Raw genomic sequence first — 15714 nt, 5'->3', positions numbered from 1 at the left:
GAAAATGAATATTATAGTAACATTGATAATTACTGCTTAATGTACAGGGCGTATTTTGAAAATCAGTGGCAGGCTTAGTTACCAATGTGAACAAGAACACAAGACCAAAAGACTACGACACATCAAAAAAAAAAATGGAACAAGCAACAAACAGAAAATAGAATTTACCATAATACCCAAACCGCTAAGCAATGCCTCAGCTTCTTTGACTTCAGTCTTGGCTATCTCCTCTATAGGACCATCCAAAGCTGCCTCACGGTCCATACCTAAAATTGACGTTGAGTGTTAAAAAGATTGAAAATTGTACACAATATCCACTAATTACATTAGAGAACTATTAATGAAAATCTCCTACATTAGCAGTTTCAAAAATCAAATAAAACTTCCAACAAATAACTAAAGGCTTATTTTCTATATATAAATATATCAAAGTGAAGTACAAGAAGGAATTGAAGAAATATAATGAATTATCCAAGATAACCCGAGGGAGCAACTATACTTCTAAACTACAATAACCCACAAAAAAAGAAGATAATAACTATGTTGGTCTTTTTTAATATATTCTTAAAAATCATTTAATAATTTAAATCATATATTCATGATAATTACTCATTGATGAAATTTAAATATGATCATGGGAAATATAATTTTTTCTACAAGCATCAACTTTTATTTTACATTTCAAAGTGCAGTCTATTAAGCTTTAGTGTACTTCTTATTATCAATTTTTACATCCATCTCAGAAGTATCATCAAAATATAACTTAAAAAACATCTAGCCGATACATACGCCGTTGGCACAGCAATTTACAAACCATGTCTACTATTTTCTGAGGTGGAAATATATCCCTGGTCAATATTCTCACGACAGCACAGCGGTACATAATGTAAATTACATGATTATTTGAGGTGGTAAGCACCCACCCTAGACAATATTCTCTTATTGGCACAATGGCTTGTGATCTAAATTACACGATTATCTAATGAGGTAGAATGCCTAATCACCCCTGAGTAATACTCTCTCATCCAAATAGTAGTTAGTGATATAAATTACACAATTGTCTGAGATTACAAAAAAATATCTACGCGCACTAGTACATTGGTATCCCCTGCCGGTACCGTAAGGGGTTGAATTCATTCTCTTAACATACACATATAAGTATTTATATATAAAATATTTTTATTTCATCATTGATAGCACACATTATTGATTTCAATTTTGTTAATAATTATTTCAAGGTAATTGGTGAGAAGCCTAAAGTAGAAGAAAGAGAACTTTGTTGCAGGAAAGAATTAAGGCATGAAACATATTTTAAATGTTCAATTATTCTTTATATAATTAAATTAGGTTCAGAAACCAAATTAAAGTGTTTCTAAGTTAAGAATGTTAAAGAGAAGCTTAGGAAAGTAAATTTATTTAAATACAATATTGTATAGTACATAGTAACACTATGACATAGCTTAATATTAAGATAAAAATCTGGCTAAATCAATTAGTTACATGTTTCAAAAAAAAACAAGAAATTTGGATAATTATATTTATATTGGTATATGTAAATGTTTATATAATTAAATAAATAGTTAATTAAATTAATAAATTATGAAAATAATAATAGAAAATCAAAAATTTATAGGAAAAAAGATTAGCCAGAAAGAAGTTACTTACATTTAGATTATGATTATAGATGCACCTATGAGAAATTTTCACTGAAAGAAAAAAATGACAGCCGAATGACTGTACAGGTAAGTGAATATTTTTATTTTATAATAATATTATTTAATTATACATGTGTTTACTGATTCTCATCTTTTCTTTTAAAATGGAAAAGATCTTATTTTCATTTAAATGTTAAATGCAAGAAAAAATATATATAATATAATATATGCATATATATGGGAGTCAATCATAGATGGTACTGGTAGAAAAATGCAATGTACCAAGCACACAAAATAAAAATAGAAACAAAAATAATTGTCTACCTTTATGGTGAGTTGAAAAAAGTTAAACATATATTTTTTTAAAGTGTGTGTTTAGACAGTGACACTCAATAATGAACAATGTAACATAACTAAATAAAATAAATTTAACTATTTTCCTTACTGTTCTCTTCTATTACACAGTCTTTTTACTGTTACAACACCCTTTACAATATAATTTAAATAAGAATTAGTGTAATTTAAAAATATTTGTCCACTGAGCAGTTTTAACTCAACCTTTAGTTGCTAACATTTCACAGGAAAACTTATTGTAGACTAGATGGAACACGAAGTGCATGTGTACAGGCGTCGTGGAGCCCAAGTTGATAGGTATCATAATTCAAGTTTATTTTATATTAGATTTAAGTGTTTAAATATGAATAAACTGTTGTAAATAAAAATTTTATGAAAAGAATAACTCTTTTGTGTTTTAGAATATATTTTGTTGTGAAATAAAACTATTAAATATTTTTCTTCCGTCCAACTGACAATTACTGTCTTGATAATTCCAATCTACTGAGTTGAGTCGTGATACAAGCATATTGAGATTGATTATCATTTCATTCAGGACTACATCAGATTGAGAAAGCTCTAAATTCACTACATCAACACTCAAGATCAACTAGCCAATATTCTCCCCAGATAGTCGTTCAATCTACTTCACTCCAAGCTAATGATTTTTCCAGAACTCATCACCTTGTCGGAGGATACTACCACTATCATGTCAGTGTAAAGTAGTATAACAAACTCCTACACACTAACTGTCGAGGGATAACCTCCACACTCAAACTGTTGAGATAAGTTAGTTATACATGTCGTTAGAACCTTCTTCCAATCTTATATATTCTCAGCACTGTACTTCATGATTTAGTAAATTGAATAAGATAGAATTCCTATTGTGTGCAGCAGTTCGGTTATACCTTTACTACTATCATATACCAAAGTAAGAGAAGCAAAGCTTATGGGTCAGAATAGTGGGATACATTCGAACATGAAAGGAAGGTTTTCTCAATCATATTTTCCTTACAGTAATATGATCTAGCTCAAATTCACGACAACAACAACAACAAGAAGCCTTTCTCCCACAAAGTGAGGTCGGCTACATGAATCTTTTTTCTCCATTGCGTCATATTGAGTGGCATATTTTCATCTAATTCTAATAAATTAAAATCACTAAACAAAAATATTAAAAATAATCATTTCATACAAAGAAGCAAAAGTTAAACTAATAAATTTTTTGCTCTAGTAGTTATAAGAACCAAAGTATGATGTAACAAATTACAGTAACAACAATCAACGCAAGGTCAATGCATTCGACTTAAGCTCTGCCCGTAAATTAGAACAGTGTCATTTTGCATGAAGCATAGCCGAAGCATTAGGCTTAACTTCTTTTAAAAACCAATTCCACCCTCACTGAATTGCAGTGCACTGTATATTAAGCATGCTTTCCGCCAAAAAAGCTTCATTTATAGTTTCATTATACCCAATTAACAATTAAGTAAGGAAACTATAGAGAATTGATCTTCTACACAACTCACCAAACGCCTCCAAATGCTCTTGCCTGATATTCAAATCCCCTTTCGTGCTTTGGCCGAGATAATCCACATCCGATTTACTAGAAGAAGTCTCCGAGAATACCTGCTGGCTAAGGGATTTCTCCTCTAGAGCTCGATAGAAAATCCTCCGTCGCCTCCTCGATCCTGTGCTCGGGCAGCTTATTGCAATCGACGGCTTAAACGCAACTGTTATAACTGCCTGAGCTTGGGCATGCGGCCGCCACAGTGAAAAAACACCAAAAATCTCGATACAATCCATCACTTTCCAAGTGATTTGGACTGCAAAACGGCTTTGGCCTGTTTAGAAGAACGGAATCAGACGGGCAATTCGTCCAGCAGCTTCACCGCTTGTTAAAGATAGAGAAAGGGAATGGACGAAAAAGAGATGCTCACGAGGAGCGCTTTTTCTGTCCGGACTCGGGACTTAGAACTCTTGGAGGAGTACAAATGCATGTGTGGATTTCACGCAGGAAAATTGTAAAAAAAAAAACATAAAGATATTTTAAAAAAAACTTAAACCTGTTTTTCAGCCAGACCCAACGTTTAGATTGTCCCGTCTTTCGACTATCTCATTTTAAAGAAAACTTTTTAGGCTTCCTCTAGTCCGACGTCAGAAGTTTCCACCCCGATTTCATGCTCACCTGGGGTTTTGTCGTTGCTCTGCTAGGGTTCGCTGTGCTTCTGCAGAGGGGTGAGAAGGTCGGAGTGACAAAATGAAGTCTTATGATCCCCAGAATATGCAGTTGGAAGATATGAGAAGGTCGGAGGAGGCTGGGGAAACGGAGCATGAATAGCCAAATGAGATGAAGAAAGATAGTATGAAGGAGGGCGTTGAAGCCTAAACCTGTTCTTCGTAAATTTTATTGAGTTATTCTTGCATTATTTGATAGTTCATCTCGACTGTAATGTTATTATGGGGTTATGATTGGGTTATTATAGATATAAACTCGCTTTTGTTTCGGATTTTTGAGCTAGTTGTGTATTATTTTTGGGTTATTCAACGGTTATATAAGAGTCTACGCTCGCTTTATTTTTTAATGTTATTATTAAGTTATTTTTACATTTTTCTTGCGTTATTTTAGAGTTCATCTTGATTGTGTCTTTACTAGCTTATCTGGTTAATGTGGGGTTATTTTGGACTTATTATTGAGTTATTCTATATTTAATTTCGTTTTTGTTTTGGATTTAAGTTATTTGTGAGTTATTTTTTGGTTATTCAAGGGTTATGTAGGAGTTTACGCTTAGGTAATTCTTGGTTTATTCTTGAGTTATTATCGGGTTATTCTTGGGTTATCTTGAAGTTGCGTGTTCTATCAGATATTAGCGGGTCAATATTGGGTTATTTTTTAGTTATTTCGGAGTTTTGCAATTTTTTTAGCTCACTTTAGTTTCTAGGGTTCTTATTAGGTTATTTTTTTGTTATTCTTGTGTTATTTTAGAGTTCATCTCGACTGTGATTTTGCTAGTTTATCTAGATTATTGTTGGGTTATTTTGGGGTTATTATTGGGTTATTCTAGATTTAATCTCGCATTAGTGCGAAATTTTTGAGTTATTTTCGGGTTATTTTTTGGTTATTCAAGGGTTATATAGGAATTTATGCTTGGTTTATTCTTGTTTTATTCTGGCCTTATTTTTGTCTTATTCTTGGATTTTTTTATGGCTTATTTTTGGGTTATTCTAGGGTTATCCTTGTGGTAGTTTTGTGTGTGTACTGACAGTTACTAGAGGTTCGTTGTTGGGTTATTTTTGGGTTATTCTAGGGTTATTCAGGAGTTGAGCTCACTTGAGTTTCTGGAGCGATTGTTTGAGTTTATCTTGGGATATATTAATGTTATTCTCATGTTATTATTGTGTAATTTTTGGGTTATGTCGGGTTATTCAGGGGTTAGGTTAGAGTTATTTTTAGATTATTTTTTGGGTTATTCTTGAGTGATGCTTTTGTTATTCTTAAGTTAGCATTGGGTCTTTATTGACAGGTATTATTCATGTCTTTTCTAGGGTGTTCATTATTGGGTTTTTTTTTTTTGTTATTCTGTCAGTGTTAATAAATTATTCTTTATTCATGTAGGTTGGTGAACAAGAAGGCCAAGAATTGTAGATGTCGTCCATCGTCAGTTAGAGAAGTTATAAACAAGGTTAGACTAAATGTATTATATGAGACATGGTGAAAATTGAAAAGATTTGAATGTTAATCAATTTTTTGAACTCCCCCATACCTTAGAAATCATATCCTAACTATGCACATATTGAATTGATGGGATATTGATTGCACAATATTCAGACTGGGTGGTGATACGCCTAAAAAAATGATTACTTTTTCGTATACATTTTTATGCATATTTAATAATATTGCTCTTTAATAAATGTATTTTTGATGTTTTTGGTTGTAGGTACACCAAATGAAGCAAATAGAACAAATAAAACAAAAATAGAGTAAGTTAGAGTCAAAGGATGCATAATGGCTATTGTTGACCTGACACCCAGGAGCCGAAAAATAGAGAACCTTGGGCCTAGGCGCCAAGATCTGGTGCCTAGGTATTAGAGACGGTTTTCTAGATGGTTCAAAGAATGCGGACAAATTTTGAAGGGGTGTTTGAAGTGATTCTTAGTGATTTTGAGAGCTTTATTTAAAGAGATTTCTAGAGAGCCTTTTGAGGGAGTCTAGAGTGAATTTAGAGAGAGTTTAATGTGAGTTTAAAGAGGAGATGGAGAGTTAGATTTTCACGATGTCTGGAGAGATTGGTGAGGGATTTTGAGAGATATGTGTAAAGGAATTGTATGAGTGGAGAATGGATCGGTAGGGGACTTTGTTGGAGAGATTTTCATCTTTCTTTTAGAGAGAAAAAAACTAAGTATTGTGTTACACATCATCTTGTAATTATTGTAAACACTTATTAGTAGATTTTCTTTGATTTAATGAAGTTTTTTGTTTTGTTTTATCCATGCTTCGTGAATAGTTTTCTTTACTCTTTTCTTCTAATATGAACTAGTGGCATGTGTAGAAAAGTTTATTTTATGATAGAATAATTCTTATTTTTATGTGATGATTAATATCTCTTTTGCTTCATTGATATAACTTAAGTGGCAATATGTTACGTTAAAATTTGTTTTAAGTGAAACTAAGAATTAGGAGAGCAGTGACCTTGTGATCCCGACTGTTTATATGCAATAGTATAACAATGACTTTAATTACAGTTTTCACTTATATTCCCCTACTTTGCAACAGTGCCAAAAATTTGATCATAAAGAAAATAAGAATTTAAATTTTTAATTTATATATATATATTAGGATACTATGCAAGTATATGTATCGTTATCAAGTAATATAAGACTTTTTGATTAAGACCTAAATTTCGAACCCACAGGGAAAATATGCAATGTGCACTTTTGAACAGCAACTTTCTATTCTAAAAATACAATTACTTAAACTACAAATATTTTTGCAGTATTAAAATTCAAAATTTTTTGGTATTTTTGATATTTTGACAAAACAATAACAATTTAAAAATATAACTTGAGTTTATGTAAAAGAAAAGCACTAAATTTGATAAATATCTTTCTCCATTTCATGAATCAGTAATAAGTATAAGAATTTTATTGTGAATGTATGCAAATTGTGTTGTGCCAAATAGGAGCAATTATATTTTTTACCCTTACTAGAGATGCTATAAAGAATATTGACTAATTTAAAGTTTGAATAGTTCTGAAGACCAGCTAGGCAGGAAAGATACTAGCTCTCACTCTAGAGTTCCCTCGATTCCCTCCACCTAGGGATTAACATCTCGTATCAGAACCTAAAACAATAAACCAAGTTGGGGGCTTTAACCTGTCACTTTAAATTCCTCTAACTCTACACCCTTTAATGATTATTTTCCTATTTATTTGCACTAAATCGTATGAATTACATTCTCATTCATACAATCTCATGTGATTCTTTCCAATTATTGATTGAGATAATACCAGCCCGGTTCTTACATATTCTCACAACAAATTTTAACATCTGGATAGGTCAAATCAATAAGTAAATTAAGTTCATGAATTTAAATCATCACAACTTCTTCCAACATTAAAGATCAATACTCTCCACAACTTTCATCCAAACTCTAATTACTTATCATTTTAAGGAGAAAGATAAAAAAAAAAACTACTCAGAATCCATGGAGAAAACAAAACCACCCTTTAGTTTAAAAGTAGAAATCATTGTCAAAAAACAAGAAGTCTCGATTAAAACCAAAAGTAGTTTAAAACAAAAGATAAAAACTTATCTCAAATCCTCCATCAAACTCTTGAAGTTTCTTTGAATCTCTTCTCTTTTACAACACTCTTAACTCTCAAAATAAAATTAAAAACAAAAGGAAAAAGTAAATTTTGTGGTGCTTGAATCTCTCCACAAGATTCTCCACGATCTTCTTCTCAGGAATCCAACACTCTCTCCCTCTTCAAGCACCCATCTTCAAGTGTAAAAACTCACTTCTTTTATAAATCTCCAATAGGTGCCTTGATAACTCTTCAAAATGTGTCCAAAATATCGATGTATTCTTCAAAAGATGCCTCCTTTCACAAGTCTTTTAATAATATTTTCGTTCCTAGTGGTCATAACCACCCTCTTTAGCTAATAGGTGCCTCAAATACCTCTTCAAAATTCGACCAAATGAAGAAACCCGCCAAATAACTGCCTCTGGCACTTAAGCGCAGTCTTCTCTATTTAATCGATGGTTAAGTGTCGGATCTGGCGCTTAGGCGCCAAAACACTTTAGCACAATTTTCACGTTTTTGCTCCAAATTTGATCTTTTTTAACCCCTTTTAGCATTTTTCACATTTTTACTTATACTTGAAAGAAAAACACACAAATACCTTCCATTAAAGCACATTGTCTTAAAAATAGGTATAAAAATGCGTCTAAAAATACTATATATTTTAGGAGTATCAAAATCCCCCAAACTTAAAATGTTACTTGTCCTAAAGTGACACTTCTCTTCAAGTGACACTTCAATCTTTAAAAACTAAATAACTATGATATGTATATGAGTTTCTTTAGGAGTTACTAAAATTTATATTTAGAAATTTAGTAGTCCAATTTAGAAAAAATATTCAGTAAATGAGACCAACTTAAAGTTTAGAAATTTTTAATATTAAGAAATATGAAAATATGAGTTCATATCTAATTCAGAAATAATGTAGATTCTTCAAATTTAGAATTTAGTTCTTTTATTATCTCTACTTAAAAGTTTTTATTTTAAATAATTTTACTTAATATATTACATCCCTAAGCTTAAGAGTTTCTCAAGACTTATACTTTAAAAAGATCAAATGTGAAACCAATTTTTGATTAGACACCAATCCTCAAGCTTCTCCTCCCTTACATTTTTTATTTCTTTTCTTTTTCTTCTTCTTTTTTTTTCTTTTTTTTTCTTTTACTTTTTCTTTTTCTCAGGTAAGGATTACTATATCTGGATAGACATTTAATGGTTTTGAATTCCACTTCTCCTTTCCTAAAGTAAAGTTTTAATATAAGTCTTTTACTTAAAAAATATAATAATAGTTTTGAAAATTATTTTAATAAAAAAAATTTAAGTATTAAAAATAAAAGTCTAAATTTCTAAATTTTTCAAAAATAATTTTTTCTTATAAAAGATAGTTACACTATATTTAATATTTTCTATACTAAAAGTTTTTAACTGAAAGTTTGCCTTCATTACTCAAAATTTCAACTAAATTCTCTTACTTATTTCTAAAATCAAAATTTATTTTCCTAATATAACTTCATATACATGATCATTTTTCTTTTTCAAATCAAATTCACTTGTAGCACATTAGAGAACAAATAAAATTCAGTTTTTAAAATAATTTTCATCCCCCCAAACTTTAATTTTTAAAAAGATTAAACAGTTTATCATCAGATATAATAAGCAATGAAAATTGAAATAACATGCTTATAGGAATTTTTATATCATAATTATATAAGTATAAAACTAAAAAAAGCAGTAAAAGTAATTTTGATCAAATTTCTTTTTACTACTTTAATTTCAATTCAACATGTAGAGATTCAATACAATTTTAAGCAGTGGGCATAAACAGGAAAACAAACAAACACACTAGCTTTGATTTCACAATCTCAGCATAAAAACAAATACACAAATATGATTCATTTCAAATTGAAAGAAAAATACAGGGTAGTAGTATTCTAAATTTCGAGTTTAAGATCTAAAAAATTAGCAAGATTTTTAACTTTTTAAAAGACATAGAATTAAATTAAGTTCTAAACTAACTAAATCACAATACTGAACTCACAACAACAGTTAATACCCTAGAATTTTAAAACAAAGTACTAACTAACTCAAACATCCCAATAACAATTAAACATGAAAGTCGAACCCACATCACATAGTTCAAATCAATACAAAGACACAAATGTTGCAAGCCCATGCCACATAGTTCATATCATATTACAAACATAAAAATAAATCTCTCAGTTTTACTCCTCATCCTCTGAATCACCGCTATCCCAAACTTTTGCAGACTCATAATCAGGATATCTAGGATATGGAGGAAATTGCACTCCTGGGTCACCCCTAATGAAGTTCTTCAAAGATGAGTGGAATTTCTCTTCATAATCACTTTTTCTCCTATTATAACTATCAGTATGCTCTGCAAAACGCTCTAAATTCTGAACTTTATCAGCGGTATAGTTAATATTATCCATAATCCTTTATAATAATTAATCTTAAGTCTCAGTAGACTCACCTCTAGAAGTAGAAGCACGTGAGGTAGATGGACTAGATGTAGAAACTAGATGTAGATAGATGGACTAGATGTAGAAGCAGCAAAGGTAGGAGCAACAGACATTTTCATCCCATAACTCTTTGAAAATCCTCCTCTCCGTTCAAAAATAGAATGTTCAAAATAAGTCTTCACATTCACCTTTATAATAAGCTTTAGAGGCAAAATTACTTCCTCCCAACTATCATATTTCACTCCAGCCTGCTCACATAAGGAAAAGATCAGGGAAGCAAATCCCATACCTGTAATAGTAACGGCAGTGGCAAAACGGATGATAGTCAGATATATCAAAACTCCAATGTTGATGAGCTTTCCTTCCTGGATCCAATAATTTAACATCGCTCTTAACATCGCTCTCTCAGTGGTCACTTCACTGAGATGATTTGTTGGTAGCAGACGAGCAAAAGTAAAATAGTGTCAGGCCTTTGAAGGTGCACATAACTTTGAAGTTGGGAAGATGACTCTCCTCTCATTAGTGATCTTCCAAACTCCTCTTCCAACAGTCAAGTAAGAAATAATCTTGTCTAACTCCACTTCAGTCGGATTATAATTTGCATAAAAACATAACGTATCAGGTGGCAGATGATAAAACAAGTTGATTACCTCTGGTGAAAAAAACTTTCCTCGAACCATGACAACTTTCCTCGAACTATGACTCCATCATCTTCAGCTTCATGGAGGTTTGCATAGAACTGTCTAATAACATATATAATTGCAACAACAGAAAAACAGAACATTAGAAAAATAACAGAATTGTTCCCATTGTCGGCAAATGATCAGATCTTCCATAGATCCACCTGGATTCTTAAAACAACGCTCCTGAATAAGCTTTCGTACTCTTTCCTTTACTCCTTTTCATTCTTGGTGCCATTCTATAATTTTATAAAATTCCAAAAATAACTTCAAAAATTAAGTCTAAACTACTAAACTAAACTTCCAAAAGCACAAACTACACTTCCTATACAATTTCCAAAAATTTTTTCTCATTTTTCACCTTTACTTTCTGTTACATGTTTTATATCTAGATTAATAATTGTAGATGTTTCTGATAGACATTTGTCGTAAATAAAATTTCTAAACTATTTTTCTTCCAACTTATTTTTTCTATACTTATTGCTATACATGTTTAAAATCAAGTTTGGGGGGAATAAATATCATTTTAAAACTTAACTGTATTTATCCTTAGTAGCCTGTATTTAATTCAATATCACTTTTTAAAATGACATGTGATATGTGGTGTTATCTTTAAAATACTAAACTTTTGATTTTTAGAAATGATATAGAGGAACTTAGAAGAAAAGTTAGCAAAAAGGATGAAACTAAAGTAAGAGATTTAGTAGAAAATATTAGGGAAATGATTTTATAATTTATAGTAGAAAAAAATAAATTTCTGAAATATTAAAGATTTTTAGAATAATACTTCTAAAGAATTTAGATCCTATGAAAACTCTTTTTAAAAAATTAATACTAGATTTTAAGTTAAGGAAAAAAAAGTTTTTAACTTTAAAAAATGGATAATGAAATTCAAAATCATTAAAGTTCTATCCAAATATAATAATCTTCACCTAAAAATAAGTAAGAATTAAAAAAATCCTGAAAGAAAAATAAAAATAAAAATAAAAATAAAAATAAAAATAAAAATAAAAAGAAAAGAAAAGAAAATTTTGAAAAAGGGAGGAGAAACTTGAGGAAAATGATCTAACTAAAAATTGATTTCACTTGAATCTTTCTAAGGAAGAAAACTTCAGATCAATCCTATGCTTAATGTCAGAAAGTATTAGTAAAAACTATTTTTAATATAGAATTCATAAATTCTGAAATTAATATTTTTCTAAAAATCCCAAGTTTGGAAAATTTTAATAAAGTCTGAATTAAATAGAAAATCAATATTCCTAAATTTAATACGAAATAATTTGATACCTTAGATATCATCCACTTTAATAGAAATTCTTCTAAGTTGGACTATAACATTTCTAAAAAAAAAATTTTTAGGTTATATAAAAGAAACCCACAACCACATTAAAAATTTTAGTTTTAAAAGTTATAGCATTACTTGAGAACAAGTAATATTTAAGTTTGGAGAATTTTGATATGCTTAAAAAGTGACTACTTTTTTATATATATTTTTATGTATTTTAAATGATATTGTGCTTTAATGAAAGGTATTTTTGATATTTTTTATTGTGTGTACACTAAATGGAGCAAATGGAACGAAAATAGAGCAAGTTGGAGTCAAAGGAAGCGAAATGTTTAATGTTGACCTGACGCCTAGGCGCCAGACATTTGAGGGCCTAATGCCTAGGTGCCAGAGACAGTTTTCTATATGGTTCAATGCATGTGAACAAATTTTGAAGTGGTGCTTGAAATGACTCTTGGTGATTTTGAGAGCTCTATTTAAAGAGACTTCTAGAGAGCCTTTTGAGGGAGTCTAAAGTAATTTTAGAGAGAGTTTTAGCATGAGTGTAGAGAGGAGATGGAGATGTATATTTCCACCATGTCTAGAGAGATTGGTGAAGGATTTTGGGAGATATGTGTAAGGGAATGTATGAGCGGAGCATGGATCGGCAAGAGAATTTGTTGGAGAGATTTTCATTTTTCTTTCAAAGGAAAAAAACTAATTATTGTGTTATTCATTATCTTATAATTGTTGTAAACTCTTTCTAATGTATTTGCTTTGATTTAATGAAGTTTTTTATTTTGTTTTATCAATGCTTCGTGAGTAGTTTTCTTTACCATTTTCTTTTTATATGACGTAGTGGCATGTTTAGAAAATTTATTTTATGATAGAATAATTTTTATTTTTATGTGATGAGTAATATATTCATTTCTTCATTGATATAACTTAAGTGACAATACATTATGTTAAATTTTTTTTGTAAGTGAAACTAAGACTCGGGAGAGCACTGACCTTGCAACTTGAGTGCACTCACATTGACCGATTGACTATTAAAATAGTTTAGGCGGCAATACAACTTTTAACGAAATATAATTTAATGATATGTTCCTATTAGATTTTTCTTGCATAAAACTAATAGAATACTAAGCGTACATGTACACTTGGAAGAGGGTAGGTAGATATATGTTCCTTGTTGACACATAATTAATTCATAATTCTATCAATTCTTTTACTGTTTATGCCATTATCTTCATTTTAATTTTCTTTTGCAATGAAATAGATGCATTTTTAGGAATTTAGATTTGATTAGATCTTCTCTTATTTCATTAATGTGATGGTATTTTGGTCGGCTCTTAATTTACTTTACAAACAGATCACTTGTAATGTTAAAATCAATTATGAAACATAATGACCCGGAAGGGTTATGTTTCACCCAACTAGTGAGTACCAGACTTCACTTTGGAAGAAGCAGATGCCAAGTCTAAGGAGGAGTGCAAATAGATAGGGAGATGAATTTTAAATGACGTAAATTAGAGATTTTAGAGTGACAAACTAAAATCTTCAATTTAATCCAGAAGTTTGGAACCTAAGCGAGATATTAGCCTCATGTGAAAGGTACGTGGGAGCTCTACAGTGATAGCTAGTATCTTCCCAACCTAACCACAGATTTAGGGTCTTAACTTTGGATTAACCAATGTCTTTATGCACTCGAGAGAGGTAAATAATATGTATGCTCCTATTTATCACTTAAAACATTATATTTTAAGCATTTCATTCATACACATTATCATTGCATGAGCAGGATAGTCTTTATCATCTCAAAAAATCTCCAAACCAATTTATCCAGATAAGTTATCTTTAGATTTAAGATTTTCATTTAAGAATAATTATTAGAAAAATCACTTTAATTGACATTCAAAACTATGGACTGATAGTAGTAGACTGCATTAGCCTAAGAGATTTCTTACCTCACTTCTCTGACTCTGTGGGATTGATACTTGGGTTTTTAAAGAAAGCCCTATATTACTTGAAACGATATGTATACTTGTGTAGTACTCCTAGTATGTAAACTATTAATAAAAAATTCTAAATTTCATAACATATCGATTTTGCACACAAGCCGCTAAATTTAAATTGGGTCAAGTTTTAGCCGACTTTTGAAAGTTAAATTACTACATAATTGAGGGTCAAGTCAGGTGGAAAGGAGTTAAGTTTAGATGCAGATAAAGTTGCCTTGCTGATTGGAATGCCCAACAGAGGACCAACAACAACCTGGAAGAAACAACCTGTCAGTGGTATAGATGCAAGACAAATAAAGGGTGAACTACTAAAGGCGTCACTCGAAGAGTCGTCTACTCCACACAAAGAACTGTAAATTAAATTTTTATTGCCAAATTTATTTTTTCCATCTAGCAATTTTATCGTGCCTCGAGAGCTCTATTCCACTGCTGAGAATTTAGATTCATTTTCTTCATTTAATTGGACTATAATGGTATGTGACTTCCTTATTGAGCAAGTCAATGCACAATTAAAATAAGAAGGGGCCAGCCATTGGGATATCTGAATGGATTTGTTTTCCTTCTGATAGTTAGTGTATTATCATTACCTCGCAATAGTTTTTCTGTTATTTCGTTCAGATCAGATATTGATTTTTGATTTGTTTGTGAAACAGTGGTTTTATGTGGGTAATCCCCACTACTCCTGAAGTTAGTCCTCACATGCTGTGGTGGTCAATAAATGTGAGTTAGAATCATGTAAAGATTCATCTATCCTTTTAGAGGCTCACCACTATACAGGTCGGTAATTTATTTTCTGTTGTAAACTTAGAGTTATTTTTGGAGCCATTTTGGATTATTGTTTAGTTAACTGTTTGAATGAATCTTTTTTTAAGTTTAAGATTCCTTTGCCGAATTAAAATATGATGAGGTCATTTTACTTGCCCCTCCAGTTAATACAACATATAATCCCTTCAGGGCTATTGACCCGCAATTACAAAATTATTTAAGTTTAGAAATATGACCAAAAGCTTGAGTCAATTTATATTCTATGGTTAGTGTGCAAAATTAAATATTATATAAATATGATAAAAATGGTTTGCACACTAGAGGTACTACGCAACTATGGGCCCGTTTGGGGCAGCTTATAGGTGTGATGGTGTTTTTAAAAACGTCGCGTTCGTGTTTGTTTCTCGCGGTGGAGTCGCGTATCTGCAAACTGCATTTTAAATTTTGTATTACGCGCGGATCGCGGCCCGCGATCCGCGTTTACACTCTTTGGTTTACTCAGCTGCCCCTCTTCTTTTCGCTTCTGTTCGTTCGAAGGCTCCGCTGCCCCTCTTCTTTCTCCTTCGGCGTTGCTCCGCAACTCCGTCGCTTCATAGGTATATCTCGTCCCTGTGCTCCTCCCTCCGCTCTTCTCTCTTCTCTATCGTTTCTGCGCTCCTCCCTGTTTCTCCTCCCTGCGCTCCTCCCTCCGCTCTCCCCTCTCCCTCCCCCATATCGATG

General features: G+C 31.2%; 1 protein-coding gene across 5 annotated transcripts in view; it reads right to left on the bottom strand.

The window, feature by feature from the left end:
• Positions 1-4411, bottom strand: part of LOC110033795 (cytosolic purine 5'-nucleotidase) — a 63248-nt gene extending 58837 nt beyond the window's left edge. For 4 of the 5 annotated variants that reach the window (XM_020737890.1, XM_020737895.1, XM_020737893.1 and 1 more), the window contains exons 1-3: positions 4052-4411; positions 3515-3829; positions 169-266 (exon numbers count right to left, since the gene is read on the bottom strand). In XM_020737890.1, the coding sequence (XP_020593549.1) occupies positions 169-266; positions 3515-3791 (375 nt within the window). In that variant the 5' untranslated portion in view covers positions 3792-3829; positions 4052-4411. Of the gene's footprint in view, positions 1-168; positions 267-3514; positions 3934-4051 lie in introns of those variants that run through there. The other variant, XM_020737892.1, reaches the window with a different exon arrangement.
• Between the last annotated feature and the right edge of the window lie 11303 nt (positions 4412-15714).

Source organism: Phalaenopsis equestris, unplaced genomic scaffold (genome assembly GCF_001263595.1).
Source record: "Phalaenopsis equestris unplaced genomic scaffold, ASM126359v1 Scaffold001294, whole genome shotgun sequence".
Taxonomy (NCBI): Eukaryota; Viridiplantae; Streptophyta; class Magnoliopsida; order Asparagales; family Orchidaceae; genus Phalaenopsis; species Phalaenopsis equestris.
The sequence above is the reverse complement of the archived record's forward strand: the minus strand, read 5'-3'. Positions and strand labels throughout refer to the sequence as shown.